Source organism: Hylobates moloch, unplaced genomic scaffold, assembly GCF_009828535.3.
Source record: "Hylobates moloch isolate HMO894 unplaced genomic scaffold, HMol_V3 SCAFFOLD_15, whole genome shotgun sequence".
Classification (NCBI taxonomy): domain Eukaryota; kingdom Metazoa; phylum Chordata; class Mammalia; order Primates; family Hylobatidae; genus Hylobates; species Hylobates moloch.
The window spans coordinates 59799901-59822534 of NW_026652290.1; the positions used below are offsets into that span (position 1 = coordinate 59799901).

Sequence of the window (22634 nt, forward strand, 5' to 3'; positions counted from 1 at the left end):
TATGATTCCATTTATATGAAATGTCTAGAATAGGCAAATCCATAGAGAAGGAAGGTAAATTAGTGGTTGCCAGGGGTTGCAGGTAGGGAGATTGGGGAATAACTGCTAATGGGTAAGGGGTTTCTTTCTGAGGTGATGAAAATGTTCTAAATTATGACTGTAATGGTTACACAACTCTGAACATACTAAAACCCACTGAATTATACACTTAAAATGGGTGAATTGTATGCTACAAGAATTGGATTTCAAGAAAAGATGTTAAAAATGGTTTTTAAAAAAGGGTGATTATTGGGGTGTCAATGTACACCACCTGAGAGGTCCTGATGTTCACTCTCTCCCAGCAATAATGAGGCATCTCTCCTCCTCAATGTGATGTTGGCAGACTGGGTAGGGAGCCTGGGCTGTCACCATCACTGATCAATAAGGTGATACCTTCACTACCACCATACCCTCCATCATCAGTGGGGCAACAAGGTGGTGGGAATTTCCACCTCTGTGAAGCAGTAGACTCCCCAGCCCTGCTTCCCAGAGAGTGAAAGAGCTAGGATGGGGAGCTTAGGAATTCTATAACAGGTAGTAGAGAGTCAGGACCCCTCTTCCCCACTGGCCTGGTTATAGCAGAGGACTACTAAAACAGAAGATTTAAATAAGACTCAGTGTCTAATGACATAATACTAAAAAAGTCCAGGATACAACTGAAAATCACTCATCATACTAAGAACTGGGAATGAGAAGAGACAATTAACAGGCATCAACACTGAGATCCACAGATGTTAGAATTATCTGACAAGGATTTTAAAACGTCTATGATAAAAATGTTTCAAAAAGAAATTACAAACACTTTTGAAACAAAAAACAGAAAGTCTCAGTGAAGAAATGGAATATATATATATAAAGAATAACCAAATGGAAATTTTAGAATGGAATAATGCAATTACTGAAATAACAAACTCATAAGATAGGCTCAACCAATGAATGGAATTAACAAACAGAAGACGGAACCAATGAACAAGAGAAATTATTCAATCTGTTCAACAGAATATACACTGAAAAAAAAAAAAAAGAGAAGTGCCTGAGGGACCTGTGGGAAAATAACAAAAGATCTACCCATGCAACTGAAGCCCCAAAAGGAGGGGAAAAAGAAGGTGGAGTTGAAAAATATTTGAAGAAATAATGGCTGAAAATTTCCCAAACTTAGTGGAAGATACAAATCTACAGATTCAAGAAGCTGACTAAAGCCTGAAGAGGATAAGCCAAAAGAAATCCACGCCCAGGTACATCATAATCTAACTTTTAAAAACTAAAGACAAAGAAAAATCTCAAAAACAACTGGGAAAGAAATGACTAGTACCTAGAGGAGAACAACCTATTTGAATGGGGGCAGATTTCTCATCAGAAACCATAGAGGCCATAAGGAAGTAGCACGACATTTTTCAAGTGCTGAAAGAAAAGTACTGTGAAACCAGAATTCTGTATCAACTGAAAATATCCTTTAGGAATGAAGGAGAAATCAAGACATCCTCAGATGAAGGAAAACTAAGAGAATTTATCACCAGCAGACCTATCCTAAAATAACAGCTAAAGGAAATTCTTCAAACAGAAACAAATGAACAAAAAAGAAAAATGGGAACATCAGAAATAAAGAAGCATACAAATATGTCATAGTTCTTAAGTGAACCTTAAAACAATTGTTTGAAGCAAACAGGTGCAGCAAGTAGGGCCAGGAAAATCAGAAATTGAGAGAAAAGTGATAGTCTGCTATCAGAAATAGGGCATAAACTGACGCTTTGAAAAAAGCAGCCAATGGCAGCCGGGCGCAGTGGCTCATGTCTGTAATCCCAGCACTTTGGGAGGCCAAGGTGGGTGGATCACGAGGTCAGGAGTTCAAGAACAGCCTGACCAAGATGGTGAAACCCTGTCTCTACTAGAAATACAAAAATTAGCCAGGCGTGGTGGCAGGCACCTGTACTCCCAGCTACTCGGGAGACTGACGCAGGAAAATCGTTTGAAGCTGGGAGGCGGAGGTTGCAGTGAGCTGAGAGCACACCACTGCACTCTAGCCTGAGCGACAGAGCAAGACTCCGTCTCAAAATAAATAAATAAATAAAAAGCAGCCAATGGCAATATTGTTTCAGTTTCAGGGGCCAAATAGGAAGAAAGAATTCACAGTGGTTCCATCTGATTCCTCAAAGGCTGCCTTCAGACTCACCTGTGAGTAGTGTGTGCTTGTCACCTTTGCCAATTCCCACTTAACTTTTACTTCTCTTCTTTCACCAAGGGTTCCTACCATATTCTCCTTGCTGCCTGGGTTCCCAGCCCCTGTTCAATTCCAGGTTTGTTCTCTCTATTCTTGAGTTTTGCTTTCACTTCATTATGGAAACTTTGATCATAACTACTCATGAGAAAACACTGGTGCTGTCCCACATTTCTTAACTGCCAAAGTTTCAACAAATGTTTACTATATAGTTATTGTACCCTACATAATATGTCCAATGCATACTGGTTAATAAAACAAGATTCAGGATGAATAAAAACTTGAATGTCAGTTCTGCTTTTTTTTAAATGACCCTGGGCAAGTAACTTCTCTGAGCCTCATCACCTGCAAAACAAACAAACGAACAACCAGAAAGTACCTACTTTATAGTGTTACTGGAGGAATAGAACAAGAGTATATTACTTCCCCGATGTGCTTGATTATAAAAATCACCTGAGTCACTTTTTAAAATCCAGATCCCAGGCACTTTTCTTGGAAATACTAATTCAGTAGTGTCACAGGGTGGGGTAAGTCTGGAATCATTATTTTAAACAGGAATCCAAGGAGAGTCTCATGATTGTTTAAATTTGGGAAACAAACTAATGTAAAGCTTTTGACACACAAAACTTCAATAAATGGTAGCTATGAGAGATAGGTATGATAATGTCCATGTTATGCTGACAAATTATTTCAGAGAGATGAAATAAGCCAGCAAAGCAGAACATGGGATCAAGCTCTTCTAATGCAAAGGCTAGTTTTGTCCTACAATATCACCAGGTTTTCCTTTTTATAACAGAATATTAAATATAAACGAAAATAATTTGCTTTCAGCAGCCCAGGTCCCCTATCCCTTGCAACAAAAAGACTACTATTACCACTGCCTGGGAGGCAGTAGGCCTCAAAACCCAAAGCCCTTGAATTGCCTTATGTCCTAGAACCAGCTGTCCTCCTAAAAGGGTAAGTAGTGAGGTTTCTTTCTCACCATTCTGTAGTCAAAGTCTCCTCTAGACAGATGGGAAATTTCTTCCACTCCTGTTTATGTGTATTATATTCCCTAAGTCTTTCTGTATGACATGGACATATATAAATAAACTCTTACATTCTATTGTGCCCAGAAAAATCCCTGGCAAAAGAAACAAATGAAAAGTGACCTCCAAGGAAGAGAGAAATGCTCTCTGGTGGACACACCCAAAAGTAACCCACAAAGAGTCACTCCCTTTCTATTAAGGCAGTGGGACCTGTGACTTGCTTCTAAACAACAGAATATGGCAAACATGATGGGATGTCATTCCTTTGATTAGGTCACATTATATAGCAAATGTGATGGGGATGCCACTCCCATGATTATATTATGTTATGTAACACCACATCTTAGCTGACCGGAGGGAAAGACTCTCCTTGCTGGCACTGAATAAGGCTGCCATGTTGTGAGAGGATCTATGGAAAAGGCCATGTGGCAAGAACTACAAGTGGTCTTTAGAAACTGAGAGCACTCTCTGCCAAAAGCAAGAAGGAAAACAGAAACCTCAGTCCTTCAGCTCCAAGGAGACAAATTCTGCCTACAACATGAGGTTGGTGGCAAATTCTTCCCTAGGCAAGCCTCCAGATGAGAACACATCCCATTTTCCAGCGATTTCAGCCTTGAAAGATCCTGAACAAAGAATCTAGTCACATCATGCCCAGATTACTGACCCACAGAAACTGAGCTATAAGTGTGTGCTGCTTTAAGACACGAATTTTGTGATAATTTGTAATGCAGCAATACATAACTAATATATTCTCTGTTCCTTTACAGCTAAGGAAGTCTACTCACAGTAGAAGTGAAGATATACAAGGTATTTTTATCATTTAATTATCACAAAGGAAAGTCTATAGGATCCACTAAACCATTATCAAGTCCAAGGGGAACCCTGGCACTTTGCTGGAAAAGATGACCAGCCTGATAAGGACTGACCTATTCTTTCTGGGCCAGCAGTGATCCAAAGGCTGTAAGGACCCATCACAGCTTCACAGACCATGACCCATATGATCTTTAATGTAGTCCATCTACAACCTACTCACCTATCCCTTTCTGTACTATCTCTCCTCACCTGCTAACTTAGCTTTTCCCAATCATAGGCCAGGAGATCTCTAGGTCCTTCCCAATTCCCCTAGTCTGGCTCTCTTTGACTTCCTGGTTAGGGGAGGAATATTCTAAAGCCAGGCACTACGTGTCATCACAGTGTGAAGATGATTGAAATCACAAAATGAAATCACAGTGTGAAGATTATTGTTCTCCTAAAGGAGACAGACAATGAAATCTTTCTTGGAAAACAAATAACTTCATCAGAAAACAAGCCCACCCACTGACACACTCTTTATTCTTCACCTCTTCAGATTCTGGGTATTGTTGGTATATAGTTAGGAGGCAGCCATTTATCTTTTTAAAAGTTATCTTAGTTTATTTAGTATTGCTATAAAGGAATACCTGAGGCTAAGTATTTATAAAGAAAAGAGGTTTATTTAGCTTACAGTTCTGCTGGCTGGAAGGTTCAAGACTGGGCAGCTGGTAAGGGCCTCAGGCTGCTTCTACTCATGGTGGAAGGCAAAGGAGAGCTGGCATATGTGGAGATCACATGGCCAGAGAAGAAACAAGAGAGAATGGGAGGAGGTGCCAGACTCTTTTTAACAACCAGCTCTGAAGGGAACTAACGGAGTGAAAAACTCACCCTGCTGCACTGGGAGGGCATTAATCTATTTATGAGGGATATATTCCCATGATCCAAACATCTCCCATTAGGCCTGCACCTCCAACACTGGGATATAATTTCAACATGAGGTTTTGGGAGACAAGCATCCAAACTATAGCTTAGGTCTAAAAATTGAGAATATGATCTCACCTCAGCAGGTTTCTTGTGTTCATTTGGAATTTTTGACTTGATCCTATACATTGAGCCAGAAGTAAAGGAAGTGGAAGGACCTGTAAAAGATAATTAGAAAAAAATACTGAAACACATTACCTACTAATATAACTAAATGTCATAAAACTAAATGTCATCCAAGAGAATATGAAAAATATGATGGAGAAACCAGAGAGCTCATACCACTGAAGAAAACAGTCAAACTGCACTGAAGAGTGCCTCATAATGGAGTTTAGTGACATTTATAGATGATCTCCCACAGTGCAAAAGCTTCAACAATGCTAAGGATGAGATTATCTGATTTGGTATAATCACACATCATAATGTTCTGCAATAACACAATTCATATTCCACTTGAAGAAAAAGTATCTCCAAAAACAACTGGAAAAACTACAAATGTGGAGCAAGTAATCTGTGTATCCTTCAGCACTTCCCCAAAGGCTATTGCTAATAAGGTTACTGCCTTTTACAAATGATGATTGACTCACAGTCAAACACTTAGTACCTAAGCTACAATTAGAATCAGGGCCTACAATTTATGTTCTTGTACTTTTCTTCTTTCTAGAGAAGCTCTGTTAAAGCATTACTAAATTTGGCTTTTGTTGTTTAGGTAAATGAAAAGTGAAAAGTTATATGCCACACACAACCAATTCTTCTAATTTATCTATAATGAAATTTAAATAAGAAAATGGTGCCCTGAATTTTCCTTCTCAGAAACATTTTTTAACCATTGAAAAAAGCATGAAATGGCTTATCCTCAAATGAAAGGAAAAATTCCCAAGGGATATAGATAGAAAGGTTACCAGCTGCCAGCCGGTTCTACTCACTCTCGTCTGAACTGTCACTGCTGCTGACAGGCCTATGGCGTTTCATCCTGGAGCATCCTGGGAAAAAGAAAAACACTGAATAAAACAGTTCACACACACCCATCCCAGAGGGCAGTCAACACTGTCCCACGGATCCTAGAAATAGCAGCAAGCAAATCATACAAACTGAATGATTTTTGTTAAGAATGTTCTCAAATGACTTAGAATAATGACAGAAGAGTACTGCCAAATCTTTCAATACAAAGCATGTCAAAGACTAAGAAAGGTCACATTAGCCTTAGGAGGAAGCCCAAGCCACAGATGAGTGGTACAGCACTAACTGGAGCCTGAGATGTGGCCACATGGCCACTGTCCACCAAAACAAAGGGTGGGGCAGCCATGGGGCCATAACCAGCCAGTGATCCCCAATAAGAGACGAACAGAAAAGAAAAAATCAGTCATGAGGGCAGGGCCATCAAGAGCCAAGGTTGAAAAGCATGAGACATAGTTGGCTGAAGAAAGAACAAGTGAGGCACATCCACCTTTAAGAACATGACCACACTGATTTTCTGCCTGCCCTTTATCCTTCTCTCACTCTCTTCCTGTCCCCATATCCCAAATAAGTAGCCTAGAGTCATAATTATATATACACTACAAGGAATGTTAAAGAAAGCTCCTATATTGTGAAGAGTAAATAAAAATGCTTTGGACTAAAACTTTTAACGGTTCAAGTGTACTTCCCTGAGTATGGCCAATGACAGATAAAAAAGAAGCATCACCCTTCTGGGAACACACTAGCACTGGAGTGTAAGAAAAAAGGAAGACACAGTTAAGCACTTTAAGTCACAAAGGAAGTGCTGAAAACGTAAACTTGAAAAGACAGCAATACAGTCAGTGACGGACATTCTTTTATGTGCCACAACATACAACATGCTACCAGAGGCTATGATGATTCCATAATGAATAAAGGTCAGGGCTACTGCCTTCAAGCTATTTACGATCTATTGAGGAAGTAGAAATCCAAGTACAAGGCCACTCTGAGCAATTAAGAATAGCAGCAACAAAATTGTATATTAAAAAGCTTATAGAGTTCCACTTCTGGCATAACGGTGTGAGCAGCTCCATGGACGACCCTCTTCCCAGCGAAATTGGTGAAAGTTATTTCAATTAAAAAACAACAACAACCATTTAAAGTCTCTGGAAATGGTTGTAAGGGCATACAGCAAATGAAGAAGTACTTATTCAAGAAAATCTACTAAAATTCATAAAGTAAAGTCAAAGTCTGCAGTATTTGGATCTAGAACCACTTCCTCCATCTTCCCTCCCAGCACAGATCTCATGCTAGAGTAGAGTAGCCAAGAACACAGGGTTCCTTCTACCCCAGCTCCAAGCTCCTTTCTTCCTGGGAAGAACAGGATGTTGGCATCTCTTATCCTGTTCCCAGCTATTTTTGCTGAGGCTACATTCCAGGAGAATGTGGCTGAGAGGTGGGGGCTCCCTTCTTCCACCTAGCCCCCAACTCATGGGATGGAGGCTATGCCTTGGGTGTTGTGCCACCAAGAATACCAGAGCCTTGATTGCTCTGGCGTTACCTTGTGGGGTGGGGGTTCTATACCAGAAGAGGCAAACCTGGGAGACCTGGGGCTGACACTCAGAGGGAAGCTCACCACTTGTCTCCATCCACTGCGCCAGAGCTGTGGCTCAAAGATTTTTCCCAGGGAGAGAGGCAGGGCATAGAATAGGGGGCTTCAATTCTCCTGCAATGAAACTGACTTCATTTGCAACTGAGTGTACAGCAGGTCAAGCCTAGGCTGCCTAATATGCCAGAGAGAACCAGGGAAAGAGACAGCAGGGAAAGAGCCTCTTGGGGTCAGAAGAAATCTCAAACACTGATCTCAGGAACTATCTTCAAAGGAGCCATAATTTGATTGGATCAGTTTGTGGAGCAATTTATGTTCCAGGACATGATTAAAACAACAGTGCAGCTGAGAATGGTGGCAGGCGCCTGTAGCTACTCCAGAGGCTGAGTCAGGAGAATTGCTTGAACCTGGGAGGTGGAGGTTGCAGTGAGCTGAGATTGCGCCATTGCACTCCAGCCTGGGCGACAAGAGTGAAACTCCATCTCAAAAAAACAAAAACAAAAATAAAACAAGAGCAACCAGTCAACAATTAGTAGACCATAACAGCATGGTGTGGTCAAGTAAAGAGACAGCCAAGGAGAGCCTCACCAAAACCACTGTCATCCCAGGGTGACTGTGGGCATATACAAGCTTGTACCTCCGCGAAGAGAAACATTAGAGGCTTCATACTGCAGGGTGAGAATGGGGGTTGAGGAAATAGACTTCAGTAAAATAATCCAGCCAGTTACTAAAGCAGTAAACAAGCAAATAATAATAAAGCACCCTGGTGGAAGGGTAGTACCCACAATTGTTACAATATATTATCCAAAATGCCCAGTTTCCAACAAAAACTTAAGAGATATGCAAAGAAACAGGAAAGTATGACCCATACAACCACATGTCAGATTTAACAGGCAAAACCTTCAAATTAGTCATATAAATATGTTCGAAGAACTAAAGAAAGCCATGATTAAAGAAGTAAAGGAAGGTATGATGACAATATTTTACAAAACAGAGACTATCAATAAAGAAATAGGAAGTATAAAAAATAACCGAATAGAAATTGTGATGATGAAAGCACAATTGAAATGAAAAATTCACTGAAGGGCTTCAACAGTAGATTGAACAGGCAGAAAAAAGAATTAATCAACTTGAAGTGGGTCAACAGTGATCAGGCAAGTTGAAGAACAGATGGAAAAAAGAAGAATAAACAGTCTCAGAGAAATGTAGAACACCATTAAGTTCATAAACATTTACATAATGGGAGTACCAAAAAGAAAAGTGAACAAGAAAGGAGGAGAAAAAATATTAGAAAAACTCCCCAAATTTACTGAAAAACATTAATTTACATATTCAGGAAACTCAAAGAACTCCAAGTAGGATAAATGCAAAGAGATCCAGAAAGAGATTCCTTATAGTAAAATTACTGAAAGCCAAAGACAAAGAGAAAATTTTGAAAGCAGCAAGGGAAAAAAACAACTCATCACTTACAAGAGAAACCCAATAAAATTAACAGCTAACTTCTCAGAAACAATTAAAATTAGAAGACAGTGTGGAAACATATTGTGTCCTTTGGTGATTGGTTGCACATATCTGTGAATATATTAAAATAACTGAATTGTATACTTTAAATGGGTAAGCTGCATGGTATACAAATTATGTCTCAAAGCTGTCATTTAAAAAACTAATAAAATTAGTACAAGAATCAGGACCATTAACTAAGGTTCTGTTTGTCCTACAGTCAAAGTCAATTGAATATTTTTTAAAAAGAGCCTCCCATCACATAAATTTTTGGGGCTACATTTGGCTCTCTGGTGCAAAATTTCATTCGAATCCCTTCTGAAAAGCAAACAAAACGAACAGTAACAACAAGACACTTCCTATTAAAAAGTAGTAGTGGGGAATTTAAAGTCACAATGATGTAGAAATTTAAGCAGAAATAAAAGTAATACATTTTCTAACTATTCCCCACTGAATGCACAGATCTACTTAGAGTAGCACTTCATTTATCTGATATCATGGAGATGTTGCACATATAAAAATTGTTCAGATACATAGTATACCCAAACGTATAAAATCCTATTTTAACAGAAGCTTTTCTAAAACATCTATTTATTAGTTTTCTAATGTTACAGTAACAAATTATCACAAACTCAGTGGCTTAAAACTACATAAATTTACTATCTTATAGTTCAGTGGGTCAGGATTTTGACACAGGTCTCACAGAGCTAAAATCAAGATGTCATCAGGGCTGCGTTCCTTTCTAGAGGCTACAGGGGAGAACTCATTTCCTTGCCTATTACAGCTTTTAGAGGACACTCTTACTCCCTTGATCTTGGCTGTCTTCTTCCATCTTCAAGGCAAGCAACACTGCATCTCTCTGATCCTGTTTCTGTCATCACATCTCATTCTTTGACCCTTCTGTTCTGCCTCCCTCTTCCACTTTTAAGAACCCATGTAATTACACTGGACCCACCCAGATAATCCAGGATAATGTCCTTATTTTATAGTCAGCTAAATAGCAATCTTAACATATTCATAGGCTGCAGAGATTAGGACATGGACATTTCTGCCTACCACAACCTAATACACAAAATGTAACTCAAAATGGATCACAGACTTAAATGAAAAATGTAAAATTATAAAATATTTACAGAAAGCATAAGAGAAAGTCTTCAGAAACTAGGGTTAAGCAAAGAGTTCTCAGACTTGATACCTAAAGCATGATTGGCAAAGAAAAATGTGTTTTCATCAAAATTAAAGACTTTTGCTCTCAGAAGCATATCCAGGACAACTTGAATCTATGCTGCTGGGTTGTGGTCTTCAAACTTGGCCCAAATAAACTATCTACTTATATTTTTAAAAAAACTTCTGCTCTGAGAAAGACCCTGTTAACAAGACGCAAAAGCAAGCAACAGAATGGGACAAAATATTTACACATATTACACACGTGTGTAATATCAAATGCTGGAGAAGATGTGAAGAAACTATCACTCACACATTGCTGGTGGGAATGTAAAAAGGAATAGCTATTCTAGAAAATATTTTGGTCATTTCTTAGAAATATTATACATGTGATATTTATTATAAAACACATATCTGACAATGAACTTATATTCCAGAATGCGTAAGGAACTCTCGAAATTCAACAGTAAGGAAACAAATGACCTAATTAAAAATCAACAGATGGGCCAGGCGTGGTGGCTTGCACCTGTAATCCCAGCACTTTGGGAGGCTAAGGCGGATGGATCATTTGAGGTCAGGAGTTCGAGAACAGCCTGGCCAACATGGTGAAACCCCGTCTCTACTAAAAATTCAAAAATCAGCTGGGTGTGGTGGCATGCACCTGTAATCCCAGCTACTCGGGAGGCTGAGGCATGAGAATTGCTTGAACCTGGGAGGCGGAGGTTGCAGTGAGCCTAGATTGCACCACTGTACTCCGGCCTGGGTGACAGCGAGACTCTGTCTCAACAACAACAACAAAAAAAATCAGCAGACATTTTATCAAAGAGGAACGCAAATGACAAATAAGCCCGTGAAAAGACATTCAGTATCACCAGCCATTGGGGAAATGCCAATTAAAACCCAAGATATTATTACATACTTATTATTACAATAGCTGAAATAAAAAAACAGTGAAAATACCAAATCATGGAGAAAGTGTAGAGAAACTATATCACTCGTACATTGCTTGAGGGAATGTAAAATAGTATAGCTATTCTAGAAAATATTTTGGTCATTTCTTTAAAAATTAAATATGCAACTATGACTCAGCAATTGTACTCCTGGGCATTTATCCCAGAGAAATGAAAGTTTATGTTCCCACTGAATATACTGAATATAACCTCCATATGGATGACTCATGATGGGATCGAGGGCAACAAATGTCATATAAAAAACATTTTTATTCTCTAAAAATCTCAGTGAAGAAAGCCAACTGACCATGGACCCTCTCTCCTCACCTCCCTGAGAGTTTCAGAAGACCTAAGACTTCTTGTGAGATGGATACTCCTCTCATCTGAAGTTTTGGGTATGTGTACTTTGGATAAAACAGTTTCTCCATTTTCTATAATATTCTGTTCTTTAAGTAAGAGAGTTATCAAACTGTTCTTGACAGAGAGATTTTAAAGAATGGGCAAAATTTGGCGTTTTTAAAACAATTACAGTAACAACTATTTTTTATTATAGATGGAAACAAAAAATCTTGTGTTATCATTAAAAAGCCTAGGAAACAGATTATCTAATACGAGTAACACCAGTCCTGGGAAATAAGAAAATGAGTCACCAATGACTTTTAGAAAAGAAAACACAGCAAGTTAATTTTTCGGTACGGGCTGTTTAAAGTCCAGTGATTTGTCTGTCCATTTCTGTGACATACTACTGTTTTAATTATTGTAGGAAAATGACAGAAAACAATAAATATCAGCAGAATGATTCAATGATGGTAAATCTTTATATCTCTATTTATTATTTCTAAGCCCAACAACATATCAGCAGCAGCCATTTTACAGATGAGGAAATCGGGGCTCAGAAGCATTAAAGCGACATGCTTAGAGCAACATGGCCACCAGGGGGCAGTCAGGTGCATTGACAATGAGCACTCCAAGTTGATCCAGAAGCCAGAGGACAGGCTGGAGGGATGACAGCAAGAATGGTGCCCCTTCTAAGCCCAATCTCCTCAGCATGGCTTGCGAGGCCCAGTTCTGGCTCCCAGTCTCTCAGGCCTCATCAACTGCTGTTCCCCCCACCCCACTCCAATTATTTTGCATATACTATGCCCCATGTGATTCCAGGAACATATTCGTCTTGTTTCATACTTGCTTGCCAGCCTTTGCACAGGGCTCTTCCTTCTACCTACAATTCCTCCCCATGTTTTCCTTCACCAGCCCATTTTCCCCAACCCTGGTTCTATTCATTCATTGGACGTCCTTGATGAAGCTTCCCAGATGTCCCTCCCCCATAATTATTCACTCCTTTGCTTTCTATCCAAGTATCCAAGTACATGCAAAGAAGCACCTCACTTGCACCATCAATATTTTTTACATCAAGCTTGTCCAACCCGCAGCCTGCATGTGGCACAGGATGGCTGTGAATGCTGCCAAACACACATTCATAAACTTTCTTTAAACATTGAGATTTTCTTTGTGATTCTTTAAAGCTCATCAGCTATCGTTAGGTGTTAGTGTATTTTATGTGTGACCCAAGAGAATTCTTCTTCCAATGTGACCTAGGGAAGCCAAAAGATTGGACACTGCTGCTTTACATGGTCAGCCCTGTTGTCACTAGACCACAAGCATCTTGAAAGCAGGGACTGTGTCACGTTCATTTTTTACCCCTAGCTCTTAGCATAGTATCCTGCACAAAATAAACAGGCAAAGGAATAACACACTGTGCTGCCCCCACCCAATCCTGTTTACCTAGCTAGCATACTGTACCCATTTTCCAGCTACTTCCTGTTGGCTGCTAATGGCTCACAATGGCCCCTCTCTTCCCAAGAACTGGGGATTACACTCTTCCAGTCTCCCTCCCAGAGGCAGCCTGCAGTCAATAATTGTTCTGCCATCACCTCAAACAGGCTATGGCTAGATTTTCTTAAGACCCTAACTGGCTCCTTCTTCCTTACCCTGTTACCCTCTTCCCCTTACAGGTTTCTCCTGAGAACATTCCTCAATAAATCATGTACATTTGAATACTGTCTCAGGTTCTGCTTCTAGGCACCCCTACTTAACATGTGAATCCTTATTAAGTGGTAATTTTAAGAATGTACTACTTAAGGTAAGTCCTAGAGATCTTTTGTACAGCAGAGTGCTATAGTTAACAATACTATATTGTATACCTAAAAGTTTGCTAACAGGATAGGCCTTTATATTGTGCTCTTACCATGACAGAATAATAGAGCAAAGGGAAACTTTCGGAGGTGATAGATAGGTTTATGGCATAGATTGTGATGATAGTTTCACAGGTATATACTTATCTCCAAACTCATTTAGTAGTTGTTGTTGTTTTTGAGACAGAGTCTCACTCCGTCACCCAGGCTAGAGTGCAATGGTGCAATCTCAGCTCACTGCAACCTCTGCCTCCCGGATTCAGGCGATTCTCTTGCCTCAGCCCCTGAGTAGCTGGAATTACAAGCATGCTCTACCACACCTGGCTACTTTTTGTATTTTTAGTAGAGACGGAGTTTCACCATGTTGGCCAGGCTGGTCTCGAACTCCTGACCTCAAGTGATTCACCCACCTTGGCCTCCCAAAGTGATGAGATTACAGGCATGAGCCACCACACCCAGCCAAACTCATCTAGTTGTATATATTAACTGTACAGCTTTTTGTATGTCAAAAAAAATTTTTTAAGAAAGAAAAGCCCCATAGAAGGACTAGCCCTCTTTAGTTGACCAGGCAGATCTCAAAGTCACAGCAGCCCAAGGGCTGAGCATGATGCTTGATGACACCTGAAAGCATAAGGCAAACAATTGTTTTCTGTGATGTCCCTGTCACGAATATTCATTTAAGAACTAGAAGGGAAAGAGGCCCAATAAGGTATGTGATTGTCAAAGTAACTTCTTGGAAGAAAAGAGGAATAAGGAGCATAAAAGAAAACAAGTAAATAATTTATTTGTACCATGAAAAAAATTACCTTAGAATAAAATGTTTTGTTAAGCAAAACTATAAATCAGTATAGTGTAATCCTGGAGTAACTGTGTGATGTGTCTCGATGTCTTACACTTGGTTATATTATTCAGCTGTTTATTTTCTAGTCCTCAAATCAGAGCACAGACTTTATAAAGGCATTCTTTCTTACCTTCGTTTTGGCAGAAACGAAATGTACACTAGACCTCACCTTGCACCACTGAGAACAGTAATTTGATGGCAGTTTTCAGATCTTATTCCTACTATTGTCTCAAGTACAATGATTAACAGCACAGTGATTTAACAGTGACTGCAAACCAGGCAAAATACAAATGTCTGGAGTAAATGTCTTCCTTGGGTAAAATACCCTTTTAAAGGAGGACTGTCTGGAAGTCAACCCAACTGGGATTATTTGGGACTGGAACCTAAGCCTGTGGTTTGGTGGCTACTTGACTCCCCATTAATATTCCCATGGAAGAACATGCAGGCCAAGGAAAGGAAAAGTGATTAGCTCAAACATAGCCCTTTCCTTTCCTACGATATACCCATGAGACATACTTTGGAAATGCATGGTCAGTGCAAGCGGCCCCTATTCACTGCCCTCTGCAGGTCCATGTAGCAGTTTAAAAAATAGTCTAATGCTCTACTTTAAACATATTCACACCGTTTGACCTAGGAATTCTATTTCTAACATTCGTCCTTGAAAATTAATACTGGCTGGGCGCAGTGGTTCACGCCTATAATCCCAGAACTTTGGAAGGTTGAGGTGGGCAGATCACTTGAGGCCAGGATCAGATCACTTCGAGACCAGCCTGGCCAACATGGTGAAACCACGTCTCTACTAAAAATACAAAAATTAGCTGGGTGTGGTGGCGGGTGCCTGTAATCCCAGCCACTCAGGAGGCTGAGGCATGAGAGTCGCTTGAACCCGGGAGGCAGAGGTTGCAGTGAGCTGAGATCATGCCACTGCACGCCAGCCTGGGTGACAGAGCGAGACTCTGTCCCAAAAAAAAAGAAAAGAAAGAAAGAAAAATAATTTGAAACACGGAAAATGATTTATGAACCAAAATGTCCATTAAAACTTCATAATAAAAATAATGAAACCGACCTATAACACAAAAGAGGAATAATTAAGGTACATTAATATTATGGTATTTCATCCAGTCATTTAAACATGGCATACGGGGAAACATTTATGCTAAGATGTTTTAAAATGTATAAAAATTGGTTTTATAGTGAAATTACTATACATGTATGAAATAAAATATATAGAAAGTAAAAACCATAAACCAATTTACTAACATTAGTTGCACTGAAGTGACAGATTTCTGGTTGATAAAAACATTCTTTCCGAATTTTTCCATTCCCCACATTTTTAGAGTAAACATATAGGACATTTACAACAGGAAAAAATACTTTTCTAAGATTTCAAGATACCTGTTCCCATGTGACTCCCAAATGATTAAGCTGACTTGAAACATTGAAACTATAAAAGTGGCCATCGCTGTCATTCAAGATGGACATTAACCAGAGCTGAAAGAAATCCAGAAAAGTGCAACATAATCAATTAAACAGAGACATCTCTGTGTCATAAAGACAGCCGCACAGACTTTGCATTTTTGAAAAGCCAAAGATCTAAGCAGTGATTCTCAACTGAAGACAATTTTGCCCCCCAGGAGACATTTGGCAATATCTGGAGACATTTATCGGTTATCACAATAATTGATGTTACTGGCATCTAGGGGTAGAGGTCAGGAGGGATGCCATTAAAAATCCTACAAGGCACAGAAATAGTCCCTTACAATGTGCAGACTTATCTGGCTCAAAATGTCAACAGTGCCAAGGTTGAGAAATCTTGCTCTAAAGGGATGAAACAGAAATCAATGAGCTATTAAGAAGAGTGTAGAAATGATCAGCTTGATTTTATTCACCCAATTATAGATTAAATAACAAAGGGGTATTCCCTGAAACCTAAAGGCAATTTTATCAAAAGGAAAACAGGACTTTCGGCCATGCTTAGGGAACTAACTTAGAGAACTCATCAGAAGTGAAACAAAATGAAAATGTAAACAAGTTCAAGAAGGACTGAGATAAAAATCAGAGGTAATAAATCCATGATGGTATTTGGAAGTAATCCTTAAGGAAAGAAACATCTGAAAGTCTAGCTCCCTTAGGCTTTCAGGAAAATATTCAGAGCCATTATCAGAGACAGACATTCAGTTAAGCCACTGGTCAGACCAGGGCAGCATGTTTCTTATATCCCGAAGGGTGAATTCCTGCCCATGTGGTCAAAGAACCTCCCAAACTATTTTCTTTTTTTTTTTTTTTTTGAGACAGAGTCTCACTCTGTCGCCCAAGCTGGAGTACAGTGGCGCGATCTTGGCTCACCGCAACCTCCGCCTCCCAGGTTCAAGCAACTCTCCTGTCTCAGCCTCCCGAGGACTGGGACTACAGGCATGTGCCACCACACCCAGCTAATTTTTTTGTATTTTTAGTAGAGACGGGGTTTCACCATGTTGGTCAGGCTGGTCTCGAACTCCTGACCTCAAATGATCCGCCCGCCTCGGCCTCCCAAAGTGCTGGGATTACAGGCGTGAGCCACTGCACCCGGCCCAAACTATTTCTTTGTTTTGTTTTGTTTTCTGAGATGAAGTTTCGCTCTTGTTGCCCAGGCTGGAGTGCAATGGCGCAGTCTTAGCTCACTGCAACCTCCGCCTCCCTGATTCAAGCGATTGTCCTGCCTCAGCCTCTCTCGTAGCTGGGATTGCAGGCATGCACCACCATACCCGGTTAATTTTGTATTTTTAATAGAGATGGGGTTTTGTCATGTTGGTCAGGCTGGTCTCGAACTCCTGACCTCAGGTGATCCACCCAGTTCGGCCTCCCAAAGTGCTGGGATTACAGGTGTGAGCCACTGCGCCTGGCCTGCTTTATGTCTTTTGAAGAAAAGGCCCCCAGTTCCAATAACTTTTAAAAAATTTGCAGAACATTTTCTTAATTTATGTACATATATTCAAAAATTTCAGCTGGGCACGGAGGCCTACGCCTGTAATCCCAGCACTTTGGGAGGCCAAGGCAGGCGGATCACTTGAGGTCAGGAGTTTCAGACCAGCCTGGCCAACATAGTGAAACCCCGTCTCTACTAAAAATACAAAAATTAGCTGGGCATGGTGGCAGGCGCCTGTAATCCCAGCTACTCGGGAGGCTGAGGCTGGAGAATTGCTTGAACCCAGGAGGCGGAAGTTGCAGTGAGCCGAGATTGCGCCATTGCACTCCAGCCTGGGCGACAATAGTGAAACTCCGTTTCAAAAAAAAAAATTTCAACTACCCAGATAAGTCAACTTGGTATCTTAAGAATAAAAAGATATATACATGTACAAAACATAAGTCCCTTTAAGATAAAATACCATTTGCAGATAAGACCTCTTAAGAGTAAAGTAAATCAGTAAGAGATGCTTTTACTATGAAATACACAATTCTTTCTCCAGATAGAAACTCAAACAATTTTTAAAAACAATGATTTCCATTGTTTTATCTGCTGCTGTGAGTTGTTTCCACACCGAAATTTTTACCCACATGTACCCATTATACATTTACAATAACATCCATGTGACTTAAAGTAATCATCCCAATTTATTAGAAGGAAAAACAACCTTTATCCCAGGTTTTCGTAACAACGACAGGCATGTAAACCTCACATATAAGGTTAAATACACAGAAATGACCCCAAACTTACTAAGCAAGTTCAAATCCACTGCACACCAACTTTTAATACTGTGCTAATAGAGGGCAGGCACTGTGCTGGCCACCAGAAAGAGGACAGACAAGGAAAAAACTGAGAAACCAAGTCCTTTGGCTCCCACAGAGCCAGGGTCACAGGACCAGGTGCACCAAACACTGTGGCTTGGGTGATCACAGCCTAAAACCGTTAACCAATGATGTGTGACAAACCAATTAGAGGGGGGTTTGAGTTAATCCCAAGATCAATCAAATAGGGTGTGGATGTGACATGAAGGAGGGAGGGTTGCTGTTAAACCCTCACCTCTGGTCAGATCAATGCCCATGGCAAAGGAGCAGTCAGACATGGAAGTTAACATACAAGTCAGTACTGACTTTGAAGGCAACAAAAAATGAGGGAAAATGAAATGGCAACAAATTTCTCTGGGGAGAAATCAAAGGGTCTCGCAGATAAATGCCAATACATGTTAAATCCCAAAAAAATGTATTTGGCCTCCCCAGCAGAGGTTCTCAACCCCCATTACACATGGGAATCATATACAGAACTTACAAAAATCCCAATGTCCAAATTGCACCCATTACCAATTAAGTCAGAATCTCTCTCTTGGAAGAACCAGTTTTTAGATGGATTGCTTTTTCTGTTTTTCTGTTTTTGATTACACTGACTTTTGTTCTTTTATTATTTCCTTCCTTCACTTACTTTGGGTTTATCTTGCTCTTCTTTTTCTAGTTAAAGTGGGAGCTTAGGTTATTCTTTTGAGGCCTTTCATCTTTTCCTCATATAAGCATTCAGTGCTCTAAATTTCCTTCTTAGCACTCATTTAAGTTACGCCCCACAAGTTTTTCTTTTTGAGATGGAGTTTCGCTCTTGTCACCCAGGCTGGAGTACAGTGGAGCGATCTTGGCTCACTGCAACCTCTGCCTCCCGGGTTCGAGCAATTATTGTATCTCAGCCTCCTGAGTAGCTGGAATTACAGGTGCCTGCCACCACACCCACCTAATTTTTGTATTTTAAGTAGAGACAGGGTTTCACCATGTTGGCCAGGCTCGTCTTGAACTCCTGACCTCAGGTGATCTGTCCGCCTCGGCCTCCCAAAGTGCTGCGATTACAGGCGTGAGCCACTGCGCCCTGCCACGAGTTTTGATACGCTATATTTTCATCTACATTCAGGCATTCAAGCCACTGTACTGACGAGAAGTGTGATGCTTAGTTTCCAAGTGTTTGGAGAACTTCTTATAGTCTTTCTGTTTTGTTTTGTTTTTTTCCTTTTTTGAGACAGAGTCTCGCTCTGTTGCCCAGGCTGGAGTGCAGTGGCACGATCTCGGCTCACTACAACCTCTGCCTCCTGGGTTAAAGCAATTCTCGTGCCTCAGCCTCCTGAGCAGCTGGGATTACAGGCATGTGCCCCATGTCCGGCTGATTTTTGTATTTTTAGTAGAGAGGGGGTTTCACCATGTTGGCCAGGCTGGTCTCGAACTCCTGACCTCAAGTGATCTGTCCGCCTTGGCCTCCCAAAGTGCTAGGATTAGAGGCATGATCCACCACGCCCAGCCGTCTTTCTGTTTTTGATTTCTACTTTGATTCTATTATGGTCTGAGAATATACTCTATATGATTTCACTTCTTTTCCATTTGTTGAGGTTTGTTTTATGACCTAGGATGTAGTCGATCTTGGTGAATGTTGCTTGTGCACTTGAAAAGTAAGTATATTACGCTGTTGTTGGGTGAAGCATTCTATAAATGTCAATTAAATCTGGTTGATTGGTGGTGCTTCTATATCTTTGCTGATTTTCTGTCTACTGGTTCCATCGATTGCTGAAAAGAGGGGTATTAACATTCTCAAGCATAATTGTGGGTTTGGGTTTGTCTATTTCTCAATTCAGGTCTGTTGGGTTTTGCTTTGTGTTCTTTGAAGCTCTTGTTATGTGGTGCATACACATTTAAAATTGCTATGCCTTCTTGGTGGATCGACCCTTTGTATCATTCTTTTAGTCCCTGGTAATTTTCTTTGCTGTGATATCTAATTATCTGATATTAGTATAGCTAGCCACTCCAGTTTTCTTTTGATTGGTGTTTGCATGATATTTTTTTCCATCCATTTACTTTTTATTTGGAGATACAGTCTTGCTCTGTCACCCAGGCTGGAGTGCAGTGGCACAATCGTAGCTCACCATAACCTCCAATTCCTGGGCTCAAGCAATCCTCCTGCCTCAGCCTCCCAGGTAGCTAGGACTACAGGTGTGCACTACTGTGCCTGGTTAATTTTCCATTTACCTTTAAACTCACTGTATCATTACTTTGAATTGGAATAGACTGAAATGTGTCTACTCCATCCTGTCTGGAATGGGAAGTTTGCTCTCTGCACTATTTTTGCAACTCCTGTCTAAATTTATTATCTCACAATCTCTTAACTCAAAATAAAAAATTAACTCAAAATTTAAAAATTAACTATTAAAAAAGTATATGATAAAAAGAGTTTATTAATGTTCCTACATATCTGGAAAGTATTAACTTCAGAAAGAGAATCAACCTATCATTTTGTGAGATTTTCACTTACTGTACTCTTCCAGAGCAAGGAAACAAACAGGCTAAGAAACGGGTAAAACTTACAAGCCTGGGGGTAATTGGGAGGCTGACCCCCTATCTGTGGGCCCAGAAGAAAGCAAGTCACTTTGTAACAAGGAAGTATATCTATTTTTCCTCAAAAGATAAATATTCACCACACCTGGTATTCCTGGTTTTGCTTTGGGAGCAGGGAGCTGTTTTCTCAGTCCTTGCATTTTCTAGTCTCCCTGCATGGATTTTAGTCATTTCACTACTTATTAGCATTCTGAAAGGTTAACAGAATTTAAAATGTGTAACTTGAGAAGAAATAAAAGGCTAATCAGTTAGTTACAACACTTGTTAGTTCTGTAAAAGCAATTATGAGTGAGAAAGCTGGAAAGCACTGACTAAAATATGGCTTTCTGAGAATCAGTTGAGTTCAGTCATTTTTGCTGTTCATGCTCCAGTACCCGCCAGGTACCCAGGAAGCCAGATTTGGATACAGATAGTACCTGAGTCATTTGAGACAAAACAACAAATTACCCCTGAATTGTTTTAAATGCTAACGAAAGAGATCACTAAAAGATCTAAGTCATGGATGGAACCTAATTACCTCCCCTTGGCCCTAGAAAACCAAAAACATCCGGATAGGAATATGAAACACAGAAGAAAGCAGGTTTTTCCTTTCTATTCATTTCTCCTATTATCTTAGCCCTATTTTAATTATTCTGAGTTAACATTGTCTTACAAAAATGGACGGATAAAAAATTAAACTCAAAATTTTGAAACAAAGACTCTTTGTTGCTGTGTGTGGAAAGTGACCATCTTGTCAAAAAAATACCTGTGAGCCTAGAGCATGATTGATTGTTCAATGTGATGAAACTTTCCTGGACCCTAAGCCTCAATATTTTGTTATCTGAAAATCTGCAGTTTAATTTCATCCTTCAAGATCAAAGGCAAATAAATTAACTTGGTCTAGTGATTCCACAAATCTCTAGACAGCTGCCAGGCAAGGCAGATCCACAGAATAACTCATTAACTTATAATGCTTAAAGTAACTTTGGGAAAACTGTTAGGAATTGAACACAGGCTAAAACTCCTGAAGGCACTCACCAATGTATCTTTCTACACAGTTGACCAGAAAACAGCTAAGCTCTGCTTGACTCCTCCAGTGACCAGGAGCTCACTATCTAATAAGCAATTCATTCTAATGTCTAGACAGCTCTAAACATATGGATGATTTTCTATGAACAGAAAAAATCTGCCTTTTAACTTCCAAATTCTGCCTTTATACTGGATTTCTTTCTGTTAACAGGTTCCAATCTCTCTACCTTTATTCCCAAACCATCTCTTGACCCTACTTCATTTTTCTCTAGCTAATATCCACTTTTTCTTTGCCTTCTCTTGCAAACTCCTCAAAAAGTAGTTTACAGTCTGTAACTCCTTCCTTACTCTCAATCTCTCCTTAATTGCTTCTATCTCACCAGAATTCTTGGAAAAGTGTGCATACTTCCCAACCCTCATCTTTAAGTATCTGTATGCTGCATTTGACACGCTGATCACTCTGTCCTTGAAACTACTCCTTTGGCTTCCAGAAGCTTTTTTCAAGTTCGCTGTGTTGCTAACATACTTTTTTTCTTCTTCTAACCATCTTGTAGGTGATGGTGGTTCCCTGAAGTGCCCTACCCGCATGCTTATGGCTCCCAAAACAAGGTCCTCTGGTCCAGAGCTGGAGATAGAAAGGAAAGGCGAAGGAGACAGGAAGGTAGGAGGGAAAAGCAAAGCAAAGAAGGAAGGAAGAAAGAATAGAAAAGATACATCAACAAAAAGAAAAAAGTCCTGACAACCAGATACATCAACCTGGAAGATGATCAATACTGAGGAAACTATGTTCTCTTTTCCACTAGTTTTTCCTCCCTTCTAACTGGTCTCAGCTGGCACCTTCCTCTGTGCCATCACAAAATCTAGAAAAATCTCTGAACTCTTTCCTATATCTTACCCTGGAACATCCAATCAATTATTAAGCCTTGTCAGTTAACCTCTGAAATAATCTTCCAAATCAATGTTCCTTTCCCATCTCAGCTGTCATTTTCTTAGTTTAGGACCTATCTATTTCCTCAAACCTAGAATGCAAGAGCAGTTTCCTA

The 22634-nt window shown here is 40.0% G+C and overlaps 1 protein-coding gene across 7 annotated transcripts in view; it reads right to left on the reverse strand.

The window, feature by feature from the left end:
- The window catches only part of LOC116483172 (protein Jade-3-like), a 59696-nt gene that overhangs the window by 22519 nt on the left and 14543 nt on the right, over positions 1–22634 (reverse strand). For 4 of the 7 annotated variants that reach the window (XR_009209950.1, XR_009209951.1, XR_009209949.1 and 1 more), the window contains exons 2-3: positions 5982–6038; positions 5134–5213 (exon numbers count right to left, since the gene is read on the reverse strand). Coding sequence is in view for 1 of the 7 variants with exons in the window: in XM_058428392.1 (XP_058284375.1) it covers positions 5134–5213; positions 5982–6038; positions 15643–15652 (147 nt within the window). In the remaining 6 variants the exon portion in view is untranslated. Of the gene's footprint in view, positions 1–5133; positions 5214–5981; positions 6039–15642; positions 15734–22634 lie in introns of those variants that run through there. The other 3 variants (XR_009209948.1, XR_009209947.1, XM_058428392.1) reach the window with 1 other exon arrangement.